We start from the raw sequence: 15,791 nt of genomic DNA, 5'->3' as shown, positions 1-15,791 counted from the left end.
TTCTCTGCGTTTCTCCCTCCATGACGTGGGTGGCTAAAGACAGTTCCTTTCCTTTTGGAGGAAGGATTTCATGTACCCCAGGCTGGCCTCTGAGCTACCACGAAGCTAAGGATGACCTTGATCTCTGAGCCTTCTTTGTCTTCCTCTTCCAAATGCTGGATTACAGGTGAGCAGCACACGCCGCCTCAGTCGTTCACCTGGACTAGAGGTGAGCAGCACACATGCCTCAGTTCTTTCTGGTTAACGAGCAAAAGCTTTTGAGAAGTCATGTGAAGTAAATTTATCCTTTTATGATTTTTTATGTGTATTTTGTCTGCGCACCGCATGTGCATCTGGGGCCTGCGAAGTCCAGAAGAAGGCATTGGATCCTCCGGGGCCTAGTGTTATAAATGGTTGTGAGATGCCATTTGGATGTTAGAAATCAATCCTGGGCCTGTGCTTGTAGACGCTGAGTCCTATCTTCAGGCCCAAATTTCCCCCCTTAAGGTATACAGTTAAAATAACCTTTAGTGTTTTTGTGAAATTGTGGAACTCTCCCCAGTATTGAATCCTAGAACATGTTCACAACCACCAAAAGAACTCTCCTACCCCAAGCAGTTCTGCCAGACCCTGGAAATCACTAACCTACTTAGTCTCACATCTCTTGGTTTTTAACTGGCATGGACTCTCTTAAGGAGGGAAGGTGTGGATTATCTAGAGCCCCTGAGGACTTGGTTTGGGGACCAGGAAAGGAATCCCCTTGCCCTTTGCCTTCCACTCACTGAACAGAAACTTCCCCACCATCCATCTGTGGATACCTGCCATCTTTAACAGGTCCCTTACGGATGGAAATGCCTATTTCCCCAGCTCTATGTAAACCAGATGTGCATTTTGTTTGGTAGCTAACTCTCTTAGGCACTTTCTGCCCTGGCTCTACCCTCTGATACGTCTCCCTAGAGGCTAAGAACAGGGGAACAGTGCCTGTGAAAGAGAGCTTCCTGGGCTCTAGGTCTCCGTGTTCCCCAACACCACTCCTCGCCACTGACATGTGCACCTCAGAATGTTGGGGTTTGGTGTGTGCTTTCCCTGAGGCTGCTGGGCACCTCCTCCTGACTGTCTCCCTTGAGTCCTGAAGGGCACATCTCACATTCTGCATCCTGGTTATTTGTGTACTTATTTGTCTCTGAGTGTGCAGTTTTCCTGGGAAATAATTAAGACAGCATTTAGCCAGGCTGAGATCCTTAAACGTTTCTAATTTGAAAATCTCTGACTGCTGACAGATCCACAACTCAAGGAGATCGTGAGGGTGGGGAGATGTGACAGCAAAGATATCAAATCCAGTTTGTAATGAGCTCAGAGCACAGGATGCTTGGCTCTGACCTTGGCCATCACTGTGACTAAGGCTGGCTGGGTGTCTTATCTCCTTTGCCTACGAAAACATCACCCATCGCACAGAAGTACCTGGGCTTTCACAGCCAGTGAGTCATCAGAGGGTGTTGGGAGAACTTCCCACTACGATCCTTCCTGCTCAAGGCAACCAGTCCTTTTGTTTTTCCAACTTGCAAATGTGTTTTGAAATACGCCTGCACAAGGAGAGGGTGGCGTAGTGAAGCTGGGAAAGAGGGCTGTTGAGAAGAGTCCCTGGCCTTGGGAAGAAACCCATTCCTCCAGGAGACAGCCTAAGGGAAGTGAGCCCGCTCTTAGGTCCTGGCATCAGAAGGTCTACAGTAACATTATTGACCATCGAGTCCACAATCAACATGGGTTCTCTTCTCCATGGATCTGTATGTGCCTAGAGAGAAAGCCGTCATAGAAAAGTCTCCTTGCTGGAAGTGGGAAAAGCTGCAAAGTGAAAATAGAAAGAGCATCTGATTCTTAGTGTCCAAGGGGAATTTAACAGGACATACTTGAACGCGTGTTCAATGTAACTGTGTCAACATAGAGAAGACAGCTCAGGAAGACCACAGACTGGCCAAGGTTTTGCTGTGTAGACTCTCTGTCTTCCATACTCCTGAGTCTATCCTGGGTCCCAAAGCTCTGAGACCTGTTTGTGGAGGTCTGTTAGCACGTGGATGCCCTCTTTTGCTAGTCTCCAGCCTTCTTTAACCATTGTTTCTCTCAATCCCCTCACCTCCAAACCTCTTAGTGCGGTGTCTTTATAACCAGTTGCTTATTTTAGTTGAATGGTTTTTACTGGCCATTCAAATGGCTGGACCCTCCTGCTTAAACCTTTTCTACCAGGTGTCTCTTAAAGGGGGAGCTGAGGGCTTAGGGTGTTAATTCTTCAGTGTAGGAGAGTCCCATATACCACAGGGCATACTGCAACTTTGGGCCATCAACACTCCCTCATCCGTTGAGACCCAGAACAACAAGAGGCTCTCAATATCTGCAAGAACGTTTGCTATAGAATATACAATAGTTTGGGTTCAGAAGGCCTTAATAAGCATCCATGGCTTGCATCTAAACAGAGTGTCAAACAGAGTGTCCCTGTCAAGTGATCCTGACATATCTTCTCTCACTCAGTATGCTGCAACACATCCATTCTGTCTTAATAGCTGAAGAAAAACACTCTTAAGACTCCGCCAGCTCCTGACAGTGCTTTATGGTGCCCTAGCCACTCTGGAGGTAGGCTTCTCTCAGTTCCCTAGCCCTGACTTTCTCCCTGGATTTCAATTCATATGCTACGTGCTTTGCTGGCCATTCTAGACCTCAGTGTCATGCTTCCGTGTCAGAAATGGCCTTCTTCATCTGCACTCTGGTCTGGCTAAATAGTCATAGTTGGGTGTGTGGGACAAGCTCAGAGCTGTGACTGCTTTCAGGCTAGGCAAACATTCATCAGACCCTTTAGTCTGGAAAATGCCTTTGTAGAATGAGTTGGCATGAGACATCGAGGGATGCTGTGACTGTCACAGGAAACACAGGTGCCAGGAGCATTGTTTTGGCTGACCAAGTTCCTATCTGGAGCCTCACAGTGGATTTAACTGTCACTAGGTGAGGCCATTCTGCACAAGAATGTCCATTTGCAATGCCCATCACTCAACGGGGGTAAACAGATGAGATGGGCTGGCCAGAGGTGCACAACTTTGTGTTTTCAAATCTGTTTCCTCATGAGGACATTGGTTTGTTTATATAAACCCAGAGATTGCCTCCTAAGTAAGACTTTTAGATGATGTTCTAAGTCAAGCTCTATGATATCAGATCACAAAGAAGTTGCCCCAAAGATACCATGGTCCATAGTCCCAGGGGTCCCTTAGAAAATGGTGAAGAATCCTTTAGGGCTCTCAGGGCAAGATTAGAAGGGTAACCTATGCTTTTGGATACTACAAGGGCAGACAAACCCTTAACTTTCCATCTGGTAGTACTTGATTCAATCACTGTATTTCTAGGACTTGTTTCCTCATCCACAAAATATAAGAAGACGCTGCCCATTTTGCCAACCTCAAGAGTAGACATGACCTGTCCAGGAAATGGTGCTGAGATACCAGTGAATCCATATACAAACAATGCAGCTGGATCCCCTACCTCACGCCACACAGATGTTAACTCAAAATAGTTCACCTAAAGTCATGAAACACTTAGAAGAAAACCTTAATACAAACCTTTGTAGCTTTGGATTGGACAATGATTTCTTAGATATGCTTTCTAAAGCACAAACAACCAAAGAATAAAAAAAGGATAAACTGGACTTCATTAAAGTTGGAAGTCTTTGCATTTAAAAGAATGTGATCAAAAATAAAATAAAAAGATGAATCATAGCATTAGAGGCAATATTTGCATATATTGGTAATGGTCTCGGATGACAAAACAAATCATTCTCATTACTCAACAACAGGCAAATAACCTAATTTAGAAATGTTCAAATGACCTGAACACACATTTCCCCAGAGAACTCACACAGATGACCTAAAACCTATGAAAGGAGACTGAACACCAGGAACCATCAGAGAAACACAAACCTAAAAGACAGTGAGATAGCCTTTCACATCTCCGGAAAGCTAGGATAGAAAGTGTACAAGTACATCCGGACAGCCGTGTGTGGATATGGGGCTCCTTGTGTACTGCTGGTGACTGTAAAACTTTAGCTGCTGTGGAGCCAGCGTGACAGGTTCAAGGGGTCAAACGGAGTGACTTTAAGATCTAGTAACTCCACTGACAGCTATGTAATGAATAAAAATGGAAATAAATGTCTGCATATAGACATGTACATGGCTAAGCGTGTGGCACACCATGGCAATCCCAACACTTAGGAGGTGGAGACGAGAGGGCTGCAAGCCCATGGCCAACCTGGGCTCCATAGTGTAGCCCCGCCTGAAAGGAAAACAAAAGAGTATGCACAGACGTATTCATAGCAGCATTCATATGTGTTAAAAAGTAAAAACCTTGGGGCTGGAGAGAGGCCTCAGTGGTCCTGTGTTTAATTCCCACTGTACTTCCAAAGCTCTCAAGCTCAATTCCCTGTACCCACATGGCGACAAGAAACCGCATCATTTCAGCCTAAGTTCTGTCGTACACACTCTCGAAGTCTAAGCAAAGGCAGCAACCACATGTCTACTTCAGATGTGATAAGCTAGGAGGCAAGGAGGCAGTTGCCATGGCAGCCATTTAATTCTATGATTCTAAAGCATTTTCCCCAACATGGGTTGGGGGAGGTAACGTTGGGAATGCAGGAAGCCTTTCCGGCAAACACCACTCACTCACTGTTGCACATTCCTGTAGGCTCAGCCCTCGGAAGGCTAAGTGAGGCAGGAGGATTGCTACGAGTTTGATTCTAGCTTTGGCCCTGCAGGAGTCCAAATCCAGTCTGGGCTGCCAAGTGAGACCCTGTCTCAAGATAAAAAAAAAAAGTACTGTGTTTTCAAGAGTAGGATGAGAACTAACTTCCTCAGGTTTGGGTTTAGCTCTCTTTACACAAATACTGTGTGTTTGAGGAGCCCTCCCACACCTGCTTTGGCTGAACAGTATTTGCCCCACAGTTCTTTCAGTTACAAAGTTGTGAGAAAGCTTGGGGATGGTTAACCACACAGCCGCGAGGACCAGGGACGCAGGGACGCAGGGAACTAGCTGCCTGGGAGCTGCTCTCCCAGACAGCCCTGTCATCATCTTTCTTTATGCTCTTTACAATGAGCATATTTCTTAGCGGCTGCACAGTGTTTCAAATTGAATGATACATTTTCATTATAAGCCAGCCTCCCAGAGAGCTATAATTCTTAGGGCAGATAAAAGTAGACAGGTACCCAGAAGCCTATGGGAGGGTGGGAGAACACGGCTGCTAGCTGACCACACCGTGCCTGTCCTCACTGGTTAGATCTGGGACCTTTGGGAGCACCAGTTCTATCTTCATTTCAAATAGAAGAAAGAATTCCTCTCAAGGCATCGCATGGGCTGGATGGAAAAGCTATCTGAAAGGCTTGAGCCTTTGCGAAGCAACTCCATGGAAGGGTTGTCACAGACCTCTGTAACCCTGGACTACTGTGCCATGTGTATGAGTGTGTGTGTGTGACTCAAATAAGAGAAACACAGGAAAGTGTTAATAGCTGGAATTTCCTGAATCGTAGGAGCCCACTCCCTGACAGAGGCTCGGGCAACACTCTGCGCACGTGTGCAGTTACTTGACAAGCAAATGCAGGGGAAACCACTCCCCCGTGTGCGTTCTTAGCAGCTGGAGAGGTGAATCCCAAGCTGCCCAAATCCCTGTGGTCCCGCGAAGGTCTCTCTCTAGGTCAGGTCAACAGAATGGCCGCTCCTATGGCATATTAGATGCCCGAGCTCGTACTGACAAGAGGATGACAGGAAATAGCATTCATGGGCAATACAAGAGGTGACACGACTCCTCTTCAACACGTTCCAAAGAGCTGCTTTCTGTCTTTAACATTCCCAGTGGGAAGGTGGGAAGGGAAGCTCTCTGGGACCCCCTAGCAAAATGTGTTCAGGCAGCAAATTCAAGTGGGACACAGGAAGCATGCGTTGGATCTAAGCCTATGCGTTTAAGCCACAGCTTTTTGCAACATTTCCCACAATACCAGAAACACATCCCTTCTCCCCTGTATTTTCTAGGATACCTGTAATTTCAAAAAGAAAAGGTGCAGAGACACTTGCAATTTACCTGCTGGGAAGAGCTCTGAAATACACAGGACACGGGAAAAGATGTCTACCAGGTATGCTGTAAGAAGCCAGCAAGTTGTGGCTTGTCAACCCTGCAGACGGCAGTCCCGTCTGCAGCCAGGTGGGCAGAACAGTAGATGCCACTTCAGCATGGAGCTAAAGACTCAGCATGCACGGAACCTCCTTGCTGCCTGGATGAGACTTAGGGTACACCCAGAAGATGAGATTGCTATGACTGACTGACAGACAGGTATAAGAAGGCTCAAAGTTGGCAGAGCACTCTATTCATCTGCCACCAACGGAGTAACAGCTCTGAGAGACCACAGCTTCTCCTACGCTTGAACCATCCTTGCACCTGCATGTGGATTGTTCCTTAAACTGCCCCAAGCTGTGTCTTCTGCCTTTGGGCTCTTGGTGGGCAGGGGTGTCAATATAGGTCTGGATGCTCCAAGAGAGGTATGGAAAAGACTGGTGGGGAGGAGGATCCTATGAAGGCGAAAGGTTGCTCCCATTCTACTTAAAACTCTCACAAGAGCCCAGAAATAAATCTGCCTTTCTTCCACCTTTGAAACTAACTGCATTGTGCTGCAACAGACAAGCCTGTGTCACTGTGATGTCGCATGGCAAGGCTGTGTATGATGCAGTGGGCACTCTGTCACTGTGACGTCACATGGCAAGGCTGTGTAGGAATGCAGTGAGCACTCTGTCACTGTGACCTCACATGGCAAGACTGTGTAGGAATGCAGTGATCACTCTGTCACTATGACCTCACATGGCAAGGCTGTGTATGATGCAGTGATCACTCTGTCACTGTGACCTCACATGGCAAGGCTGTGTATGATGCAGTGGGCACTCTGTCACTGTGACCTCACATGGCAAGGCTGTGTATGATGCAGTGGGCACTCTGTCACTGTGATATCACATGGCAAGGTTGTGTATGATGCAGTAGGCACTCTGTCACTGTGATATCACATGGCAACGCTGTGTAGAAATGCAGTGGGCACTCTGTCATGTGACATCACACTCCAAGGCTATGTAGGATGCACTGAGTACTCTGTCACTGTGATGTCCCATGGCAAGGCTGTGTAGGATGCAGTGGGCACTCTGTCATGTGACATCACACTCCAAGGCTATGTAGGATGCAGTGAGTACTCTGTCACTGTGATGTCCCATGGCAAGGCTGTGTAGGAATGCAGTGGGGCACTCTGTCACTGTGACCTCACATGGCAAGGCTGTGTATGATGCAGTGGGCACTCTGTCACTGTGACCTCACATGGCAAGGCTGTGTATGATGCAATGGGCACTCTGTCACTGTGATGTTGCATGGCAAGGCTGTGTATGATGCAGTGGGCACTCTGTCACTGTGACCTCACATGGCAAGGCTGTGTATGATGCAGTGGGGCACTCTGTCACTGTGATATCACATGGCAAGGCTGTGTAGGAATGCAGTGGACAGTCTGTCACTGTAATGTTACATGGCAAGACTGTGTAGGATGCAGTAGGCACTCTGGCACTGTGACTTCACATGGCAAGGCTGTGTAGGAATGCAATGGGGCACTCTGTCACTGTGATATCACATGGCAAGGCTGTGTAGGAATGCAGTGGACAGTCTGTCACTGTGATGTCACATGGCAAGACTGTGTAGGATGCAGTGAGCACTCTGTCACTGTGACATCACATGGCAAGGCTATGTGTAATCCTAGGCAATGAATCAGAGGTGCAGGTGGATATAGAACTCTGATAGTGTAGGGGATACAACCATGTCAGCCACATCCATCCTTCCTGATGTCTGATGTCTAAGGAGACACTTTTGGAGTGATGCTTTCTGAAAGTCACTTCTCCTACCACGAAATCATTCAGTTAGAGCTACTGGGGAAGGAGGTAGTTCCTTTTATATGGAAACAGGTCCTCCCTGCCAGGTCCCATCTGCCCTAGACTATCTCACTGTCACATGGTTTCCCTGTGTCATCTTCATCGCTTGACACATCCTATTGTACTGCTTCACAAGATGTCTGAGTCAGAACAAATTATCCATAGCGATGGACACCTCAGGTTTGTCTGCTTGACTTCAGGACATTGCACAGCACAGGCTTGGGTGGCGAGAATCCTCCTCCCTTAGCTTCTTATGCAGTAACTTAGTGTGTGTGTATGTGTGTGTATGTGTGTATGTGTATATGTGTGTATGTGTGTGTGTATATGTGTGTATGTGTGTGTATGTATGTGTGTGTATATGTGTGTATGTGTGTGTGTGTATGTGTGTATGTGTGTGTGTGTATGTATGTGTGTGTGTATGTATGTGTGTGTGTATGTATGTGTGTGTGTATATATGTGTGTGTGTATGTGTGTGTGTGTGAGCATGTGTGTGTGTGTTTGGTGCTGGAGATTGAACCCAAGGCCTTGTCCATGAAAGGCAAGTACATTACCACTGAGCAACACCACCAAGCCTTTTTATACAACTTGTAAACTAACCTTTTCAGTTGCCTGGAGACTATGGAGAATTCCAGAATGCTTACTTGAGGCCACACATTACTCACGGGGATTTCATAAGAAGAAAATAGAAATTCCCTGCTCTCTCAGATATTTATACCCCTATAGAAGTGGATGTGTGTTGTGACAAGCCTTCATTTGAAGGGCGGCACTCGATTGACTTGAATATTGCTGCTGAGCAACAACACAGGACAAGCAGAAGGGTGTTGGTTCTAGAACAAACTCAATGGCTGCCTGGTGACTCAGCAGCCCATATCCTTCTGTGGGCCTCACTGTGACACAAGTTATATAGTATGTCTTTCCGACTCATAACACAGAGATGTGGACATGTCATAACATCCTTTCTTCCACACACTGTCCTAGTACGATTCCAACCCAATTTTTTCAAGAAAGACCTGGTCACAGCCCATTCAACCCATGTGCTGGTCACTAATGGGTCACAGCACACAATTCTGAGAACAAGAGGACTAATAATGGCTGCACCAACAATGTGTTTCATTAAGTGATGTGATCTGGGAGCCCATTAGGGCCAGGAGAGCAGTGCCCCTAAAAATGTAGCTTGGGAACACCCTCAGGTCCTCCTCTAGATCTTCAGCTGAATGAAGCTCTCAGATATGAACCCAGGGCCTGTGATAGGCACTGAAAGGTAGCAGAGGTGATGAGAACACAAATGACCAATGCCAGGCCCGAATCCTACTCCACCGATCAAATCCTATTCCACCAATCAAAAGGCAATGTCAGATACTGCAAGAACAGATGGTGTGTGTGTGTGTGTGTGTGTGTGTGTGTGTGTGTGTGTGAGTAGTAGTAGTAGTGGTGGTGGTGGTGGTGGTGGAGTTTGTAACTACTTCTATTCAGACCTTCAGGTAGAAACATGAGATGGGGTCCCAGGACACCACTACTTGCTTTCTAAGGGAAAGTTGGGGTTGCAAAGCCTTCCACATGGCTCCAGCAATTACCCTGAATGATGCCTAAACCGTTCTGCCCTTGAAAAGTAGCCTGGATGCTGTAGATTAGCAACCATTCCCACGCTTTCCAGGTCAAGTGCAAATGCCCGATTCTATCAGCAATTCCTCTTCCAGGCCGGACTTGTGGGAACTGTTTATGGTTCAGCTGCTTGTGGACAACTAACCACTTCAGGGGAAAGTTCCAGGTACAGACGCAGGAAGGAGGCCTGTGTTCCCACAGGCTGGTTCCTTTTACCTCTAAAGAGAGCTATCTCAGAGCAGTGGATCCTGACAGGCCCCAGGGCTGCCACAGTATTCTGCCCAGTTCTAGCTGACCATGGAAGACATTTAGTTTCCATATCGTTATTAGTGTGCAGTGTGACTTGGGGAGAGCCAATGCAGTCACCTCCTCTATTTGAGGCAAGCACCCGGAGGAGAGTGACAGTCTTGGTGTGGCTTCTCCAGGCTGTAGCATAGTTCTGTGGGATGTCCATGATAGGTCAGATTATAAGAGATGTATTTTGTTTGTGCATGGCATGTGTGTGTGTACATGTGTATCTACATGTGGAGGCTGGAGGTCAACACTGGGTGTCTTTCTTGATTGCTATCCACCTTATTTCTTATTTCAGTTAGAGACAGGGTCTCTGAACCAGGGCCTCATCAAATAGCTAGAGTGGCCACTGAGATCCAGATATCAGCCTGTTTCTGGTGCCCCGCAACCCCCACCCCAGCAATACTTCTTGAGCTGGGTATCTGAACTCAGGTCATCATCCTTGAGTAACATCTCCCCAGTCTCCATGAAAGCTTCAAACAAGTTGTATTTTCTGTGATGGATTTGACTTCACATTGAAAGCCAAAGAGATCCACCACTAGTCGAGAAGACAGGCGAATCATGACAACAAACATGTAAAGGGTCTCTATCCTTCCTCATAAAGGAAATTCTATCACATGCTACATACAGTATACAACCTTAAGGATATAATGTAAAGCAAAATAAACTGGTCACAAAGAGGACAGGTACTATGTAATTCCACATAGGTGAAGCATCTAGAGCTGACCAACTGAAAGACAGATATAGAAAGGGTGGCTGTGGGGGCTGTGGGCAGGGATGGGAGTGCTGTACTATAGTCTGATATGGTTTACTACCTGAAGGTTTCTGTGATAGAGGCTTGGTCCCAGAATGGCAGTGCTGGGAGGGGGGAGAAATAAGGCAGGCTGGGATGAGGGCAATGATGGAGATGGCCAATTTGCTTGGCCTTCGGGGCACTGTGAGACCCTAGTTACACTTCCACTTCTTGTTGGGCTGTGTGTTTACTCCTCCTTGCAGAGCCTTGGGCTAACTGTGACCAACGGAAGGCGTTTTGAGAAGGCAGTTCGTCTGTACGGACTCATTTTGTTCATTCAGGTATTTTGTTACAGTAAGGGAAGACGGACTAAAATGGCCAGCTATCTTGAACAGGTAGAGAGCTTTGGTTTTGTAAGATTAAACCAATTTCTGAGGTAGCTCATAGGAGGAGGTATAAACCTCTGAATATACTTAGCCACTGGAGTGCATACTTGAAATAGTAAAGAGAGTAGATATTACTCTATCATATTTCACCACAACTGGGGAGAAGATGAGGGATAAGGTTAAGAACCCTAGCTAGCTCATCACCCAGATTGATGCTAATTTGAAATGCTCTCCCAAATCATGTCCCCACTGACTCTGTTTTCAAGCCAAGTCTGATTTCGGTCAGCACCCTATTTGGGTCTTCCAGCTTAGGAGCTTCTGTTAGGGTCTGTGTGACTGACAGCACCTACCGTAGCTCACGGGGCTCTGCCCTTGGATGCTCTGCAGCAGCCTGAGGAGGAAATGGCTGGTGACATTACCTGGATGGGTAGCCTGCCGCGCTGATCCGAATGGTCTCCAGCACGCCGCAGGCTCGGAGCTGCTGCACAGCTCTCTTTGGGTCGAAGCTGCCAAGTAAGAAAAAACATCATGAAGGGATGCTGGGAGACAAGAGGACAAGAAAGAGGATGAGAGGAAAGGAGGGCTCCTCTCCTGCCGCATGTGACACCTGTTGCCACCAAGCTGCAGATGGCCACACACTAGGTCAGGGTAAAGCACAGACGGAAGGGCAGAAGAACCATGTCAGCAGTCACAGGTCTCGAGACTGTGCACGTACTTAATCCCACCCTTTCCTTTGCCCACTTGCCCACCTGAGTCCTGCGCAGCTTCCCAGCTTCATTCCTGCTTATTCCCCAGAGCTTGCCCTGAGCAATTCCTTCCACAAGACTTTCTAATGGCCTGTGTGCGATGCAAGGAGAGCAGAGGAGGGGACAGGGCTCAGGGGCATTATGCCAAGAGGCATGCTGTAAGATTCATGGCAAACCATAAGAAACTCAAGAAGAAGGAAGACCAAAGTGTGGATACTTCGTTCCTTCTTAAAAGGGGGAACAAAATACCCATGGAAGGAGTCGTAGAGACTAACTATGGAGTAGAGACTGAAGGAAGGATAATCCAGAGATTGCTCCACCTGAGAATCCTATCCATATTCAATCATCAAATCCAGACACTATTGTGGATGCCAGCAAGTGCTGGCTGACAGGAGCCTGATACAGCTGTCTCCTGAGAGGCTGTGACAGTATCTGACTAATACAGAAGTAGAGGCTCATGGCCATCCATTGGACTGAGTATAGGGTCCCCAATGAAGGAGCTAGAGAAAGGACCCAAGGAGCTGAAGGGCTTGCAGCCCCTTAGGACGAACAACAATATGAACTAACTAGTACCCCCAGAGTTCCCAGGGACTAAACCTCCAACCAAAGAGTACAATGGTGGGACTCATGGCTCCAGCAGCATATGTATAGCAGAGGATGGCCAAGTCGGTCATCAATGGGAGGAGAGGCGCTTGGCCCTGTGAAAGTTCTATGCCCCAGTATAGGGGAATGTCAGGGCCAGTAAGCTGGAGAGGGTGGGGTGGTGAGCAGGGGGAGGGGGGGAGGGTACAGGGGTTTGTTTTTGGTTTTGTTTTTTTAATTTTTCTTCTTTTCTTTTTTGGAGGGGAACCTGGAAAAGGAGATATTGTATAACACGTAAATAAAAAAAAAAAATAAAGAAAAAAACCCCCCAAAAAATAGAAAGAAAAAAAAAGATTCACGGCGAAGGTGCTGTAGGGAAACTCCGAGGAGAGCTAACAGGAGATTAGCATGATCACAAGTCCTATTGGGAACCAAACTGACCCAGACTTAGTCACTTTTCGAATCTGTTGAGATTATTGTCCCACTCAGAGAAGTGCTGAGGAATGTGCAAGCCCTTTCTTTCTGACTGACTGGCTCAACTGAAGCCAGTGTCTTTGCTTTGTTCCTGCATTTTGGAGATGAAAGAACAAATCTGAGGGCCCAGGAGGCTCACAGCCTGGGAACCTGGAGAACACAGTGGTTTTAGTAGAAACCCTGGTGAGGCTATAGGCAGCTGTCCTGCCCTAGCAGGTGAAGAGAGGTGGGAACTATCTCGGCTTGAGGACCTGCATGCGCCCACACGACAAACCCCTGTATCCCCTGCATCACACTCCCTGACAACCCAGGAGTGCTTTTATGGCTGCACATCCACCTGGATTCTGAACTCCAATGACGGAGCTGGCTTAGAGGAGGTCACCCTCAGCCAGTCTCTCTGTGAGATAGACTTTCTACTCCTCTTTGTGTGAGCTGCCCTTGGCCTTTCCACACCACTCTCTCATGCTGTCTGCCATACAAGCCTCCCTCGGGAGCCATCAAACGGTGGCATCTGACAGATGGTACCCCAGGCTTGCCTACTTTCACTGTGCATCTCCTAGGACTGGTGACTATAAGCTAGTACAGCATATTAGGCACGCTCTGACTCCATGCAGACCCTAGGTGTGAGGCTCCCCACACACTCCTTTAGGCCTGTTCTTTGTTTGTTTGTTTGTTTGTTTGTTTGTTTCCTTCCTTCTTTCTTTCTTTCTTTCTTTCTTTTTTTCGAGACAGGGTTTCTCTGTGTAGCTCTGGCTGTCCTGGAACTCACACTGTAGACCAGGCTGGCCTTGAACTCAGAAATCCACCTGCCTCTGCCTCCCAAGTACTGTGATTAAAGGCGTGTGCCACCACCGCTGGCTCTGTTCTTGTTTCTACTTCCTTCTTCACTCATACTGCTTGCACCACCCCTGTTTTCTGCTGTACCCCAAACCTGGCTTCTCCAAATTCTCTTCCTGCTCACTCCAGCTCTAAATGAGAGGGCCTCAGGTCACTAATGACATTCTGTGCATAAGAATGTGCAATGCAGTGTTGAATTTTACATGGTCTAGATCAGAACGGTTACTTGATAGCTTAATTTCCTCTTGTAAGGACCGAAGCTCTGCAGTGAGAGGCTTAGAAGACAAAGGGAAGACAGAGCACCTCCCTAGAACCCTTTCCGTGTCTCCGGAGGTGACTTTGTCCTCTTTGAGATGAAGCACAGTTCCAGGATGTTGGCTGGTCCTACAAGAAGCCTCTTAGGATTTAATGGCCACTCATGGTCCTGGGAAGGCCTTTGGGGCACAGGCTCTGTTTCTTTTCAGTCAGTAAGAATGGATACTCCTGAGTTTTCAGAAAGTGTTAGAGAAATGTGGGACTTTTGACCCAGGGCTCCGTATCCAATCACTACAACCAAGGCTACTGCCTAGAACTCACAGAGTTCTGCCTGCCTCTGCCTCTCAAGTGCTGGGCTCAATGGTGTAAGTGTCTATGCCCAGCCCCGCCTTCCTTTTTAAAAAGGGCCACTCTTTTTCTCAGTGGATCACATCTTTAGCACTCTTGTCCCATCTTGTAGCAAGCCTTTTGACAACTAGGTACCCAAGCTCCGGGGCTGGGCAGTGTGGTAACCAGAGCATGGCCTGTTGAGTGAGGGTTTCAAGGGAGCATCGTGGAATGCTGGGAGAACAGGCTGCAGGTGGGGGCAGTCTTCTCTTGGGCTGGACACACTGTGCCTGGAGCTGGCCCCATCAGAAAATAATTCTTCTTGAGCTTTGTTGGCTCAGGCTGGCCTAGAATTCAAGATCCCCCTACCTTATGTACCCCTACAAGGCTTGAGGCAACTGATTCTTAGCTTAGCCTTACCCTCTCTTTTCATGATGAATTCAGCAAAATACACCCTACCTGCTCTTTCCCACCCCCAGTCAGTCAGCATCCCACCTGTGGTTCCCCCAGTCAGCATCAGCATCCCACCTGTGGTCCCCCCAGTCAGTCAGCATCAGCATCCCACCTGTGGTCCCCCCAGTCAGTCAGCATCAGCATCAGCATCCCACCTGTGGTCCCCCCCAGTCAGTCAGCATCAGCATCCTACCTGTGGTACCCCCCAGTCAGTCAGCATCCCACCTGTGGTCCCCCCAGTCAGTCAGCATCAGCATCCTACCTGTGGTCCCCCAGTCAGTCAGCATCAGCATCCCACCTGTGGTCCCCCCAGTCAGTCAGCATCAGCATCCCACCTGTGGTCCCCCCCAGTCAGTCAGCATCAGCATCCTACCTGTGGTCTCTGTGTGGAGGAGAAAGGATGCAGCTGGACCCCGGCTCCCCACTAACAGCTGGGAGCACATCAGGCATGCTCTTGTCCCCGTCCCCTCCCTTACTTTAGTGGGTGTGGAAAACATCTACCCAACACAACTACGATGATCGCAGATGGAAAAGGAATTTTCACGAGAAAAGCACAAGACTGGACAAAGAAGATAGTGTTCTCTTTCTGTGTCCAGGGACCTGGGAAGCCCAGACTGTTCGAATCTTGTCTCTGTGCCAGTGGAGACTCCACGGGCCTCGATATGGAGTGAGGAGGAAAGCAGCCTTCTAGTGAGACCAGGCTTAAATCTAGAAGACAACCAACACATAGCTGGCTATTTAAAAACCCAACCAGGTATAGGTTTAAGCTGCTGAAAGCCTGATTTACACTTTTTGTTCCCAAACAGTGCAGGGACAGCGGAGCTTGGAGCTGCCTGGAGCTGCCTGGCTGCAGAGGGAAGAGCCCGTGGCTGCAGTACCTGGCTTAGCATCTCCAGTGGCTTCACTCACCGCTCTATCAGCCTTGTGCGGGCTCTAATGGCTTCCTCAGGCTCCACAGCAACTCTACTGTCAGCAAAAGATCCTGAGATCAATCAGTCAGCAAAGCTTCACCTCTGCCAAGATTGACACTTAGCCCAGCCACATACTCCGGGGAGAGGATGGTCACTTCATCCCTTTCTTGCCTTCCTGTCTCCTAAGTATTTCCCCAGGTGAATTCCCGCATTCTACTTTGTGGGTTCCCAGGGACTGGGC

At 48.0% G+C, this 15,791-nt stretch overlaps 1 protein-coding gene across 3 annotated transcripts in view; it reads right to left on the bottom strand.

The window, feature by feature from the left end:
• The window catches only part of Myo5b (myosin VB), a 317,620-nt gene that overhangs the window by 65,035 nt on the left and 236,794 nt on the right, over window positions 1–15,791 (bottom strand). For all 3 annotated transcript variants that reach the window (XM_031366041.1, XM_031366040.1, XM_031366039.1), the window contains exon 17: window positions 11,385–11,471. In XM_031366041.1, coding sequence (XP_031221901.1) covers window positions 11,385–11,471 — 87 coding nt within the window. The remainder of the gene's footprint in view (window positions 1–11,384; window positions 11,472–15,791) is intronic.

Source organism: Mastomys coucha, unplaced genomic scaffold (genome assembly GCF_008632895.1).
Source record: "Mastomys coucha isolate ucsf_1 unplaced genomic scaffold, UCSF_Mcou_1 pScaffold13, whole genome shotgun sequence".
Lineage (NCBI taxonomy): Eukaryota > Metazoa > Chordata > Mammalia > Rodentia > Muridae > Mastomys > Mastomys coucha.
This window is presented reverse-complemented; position numbering and strand designations above follow the sequence as displayed.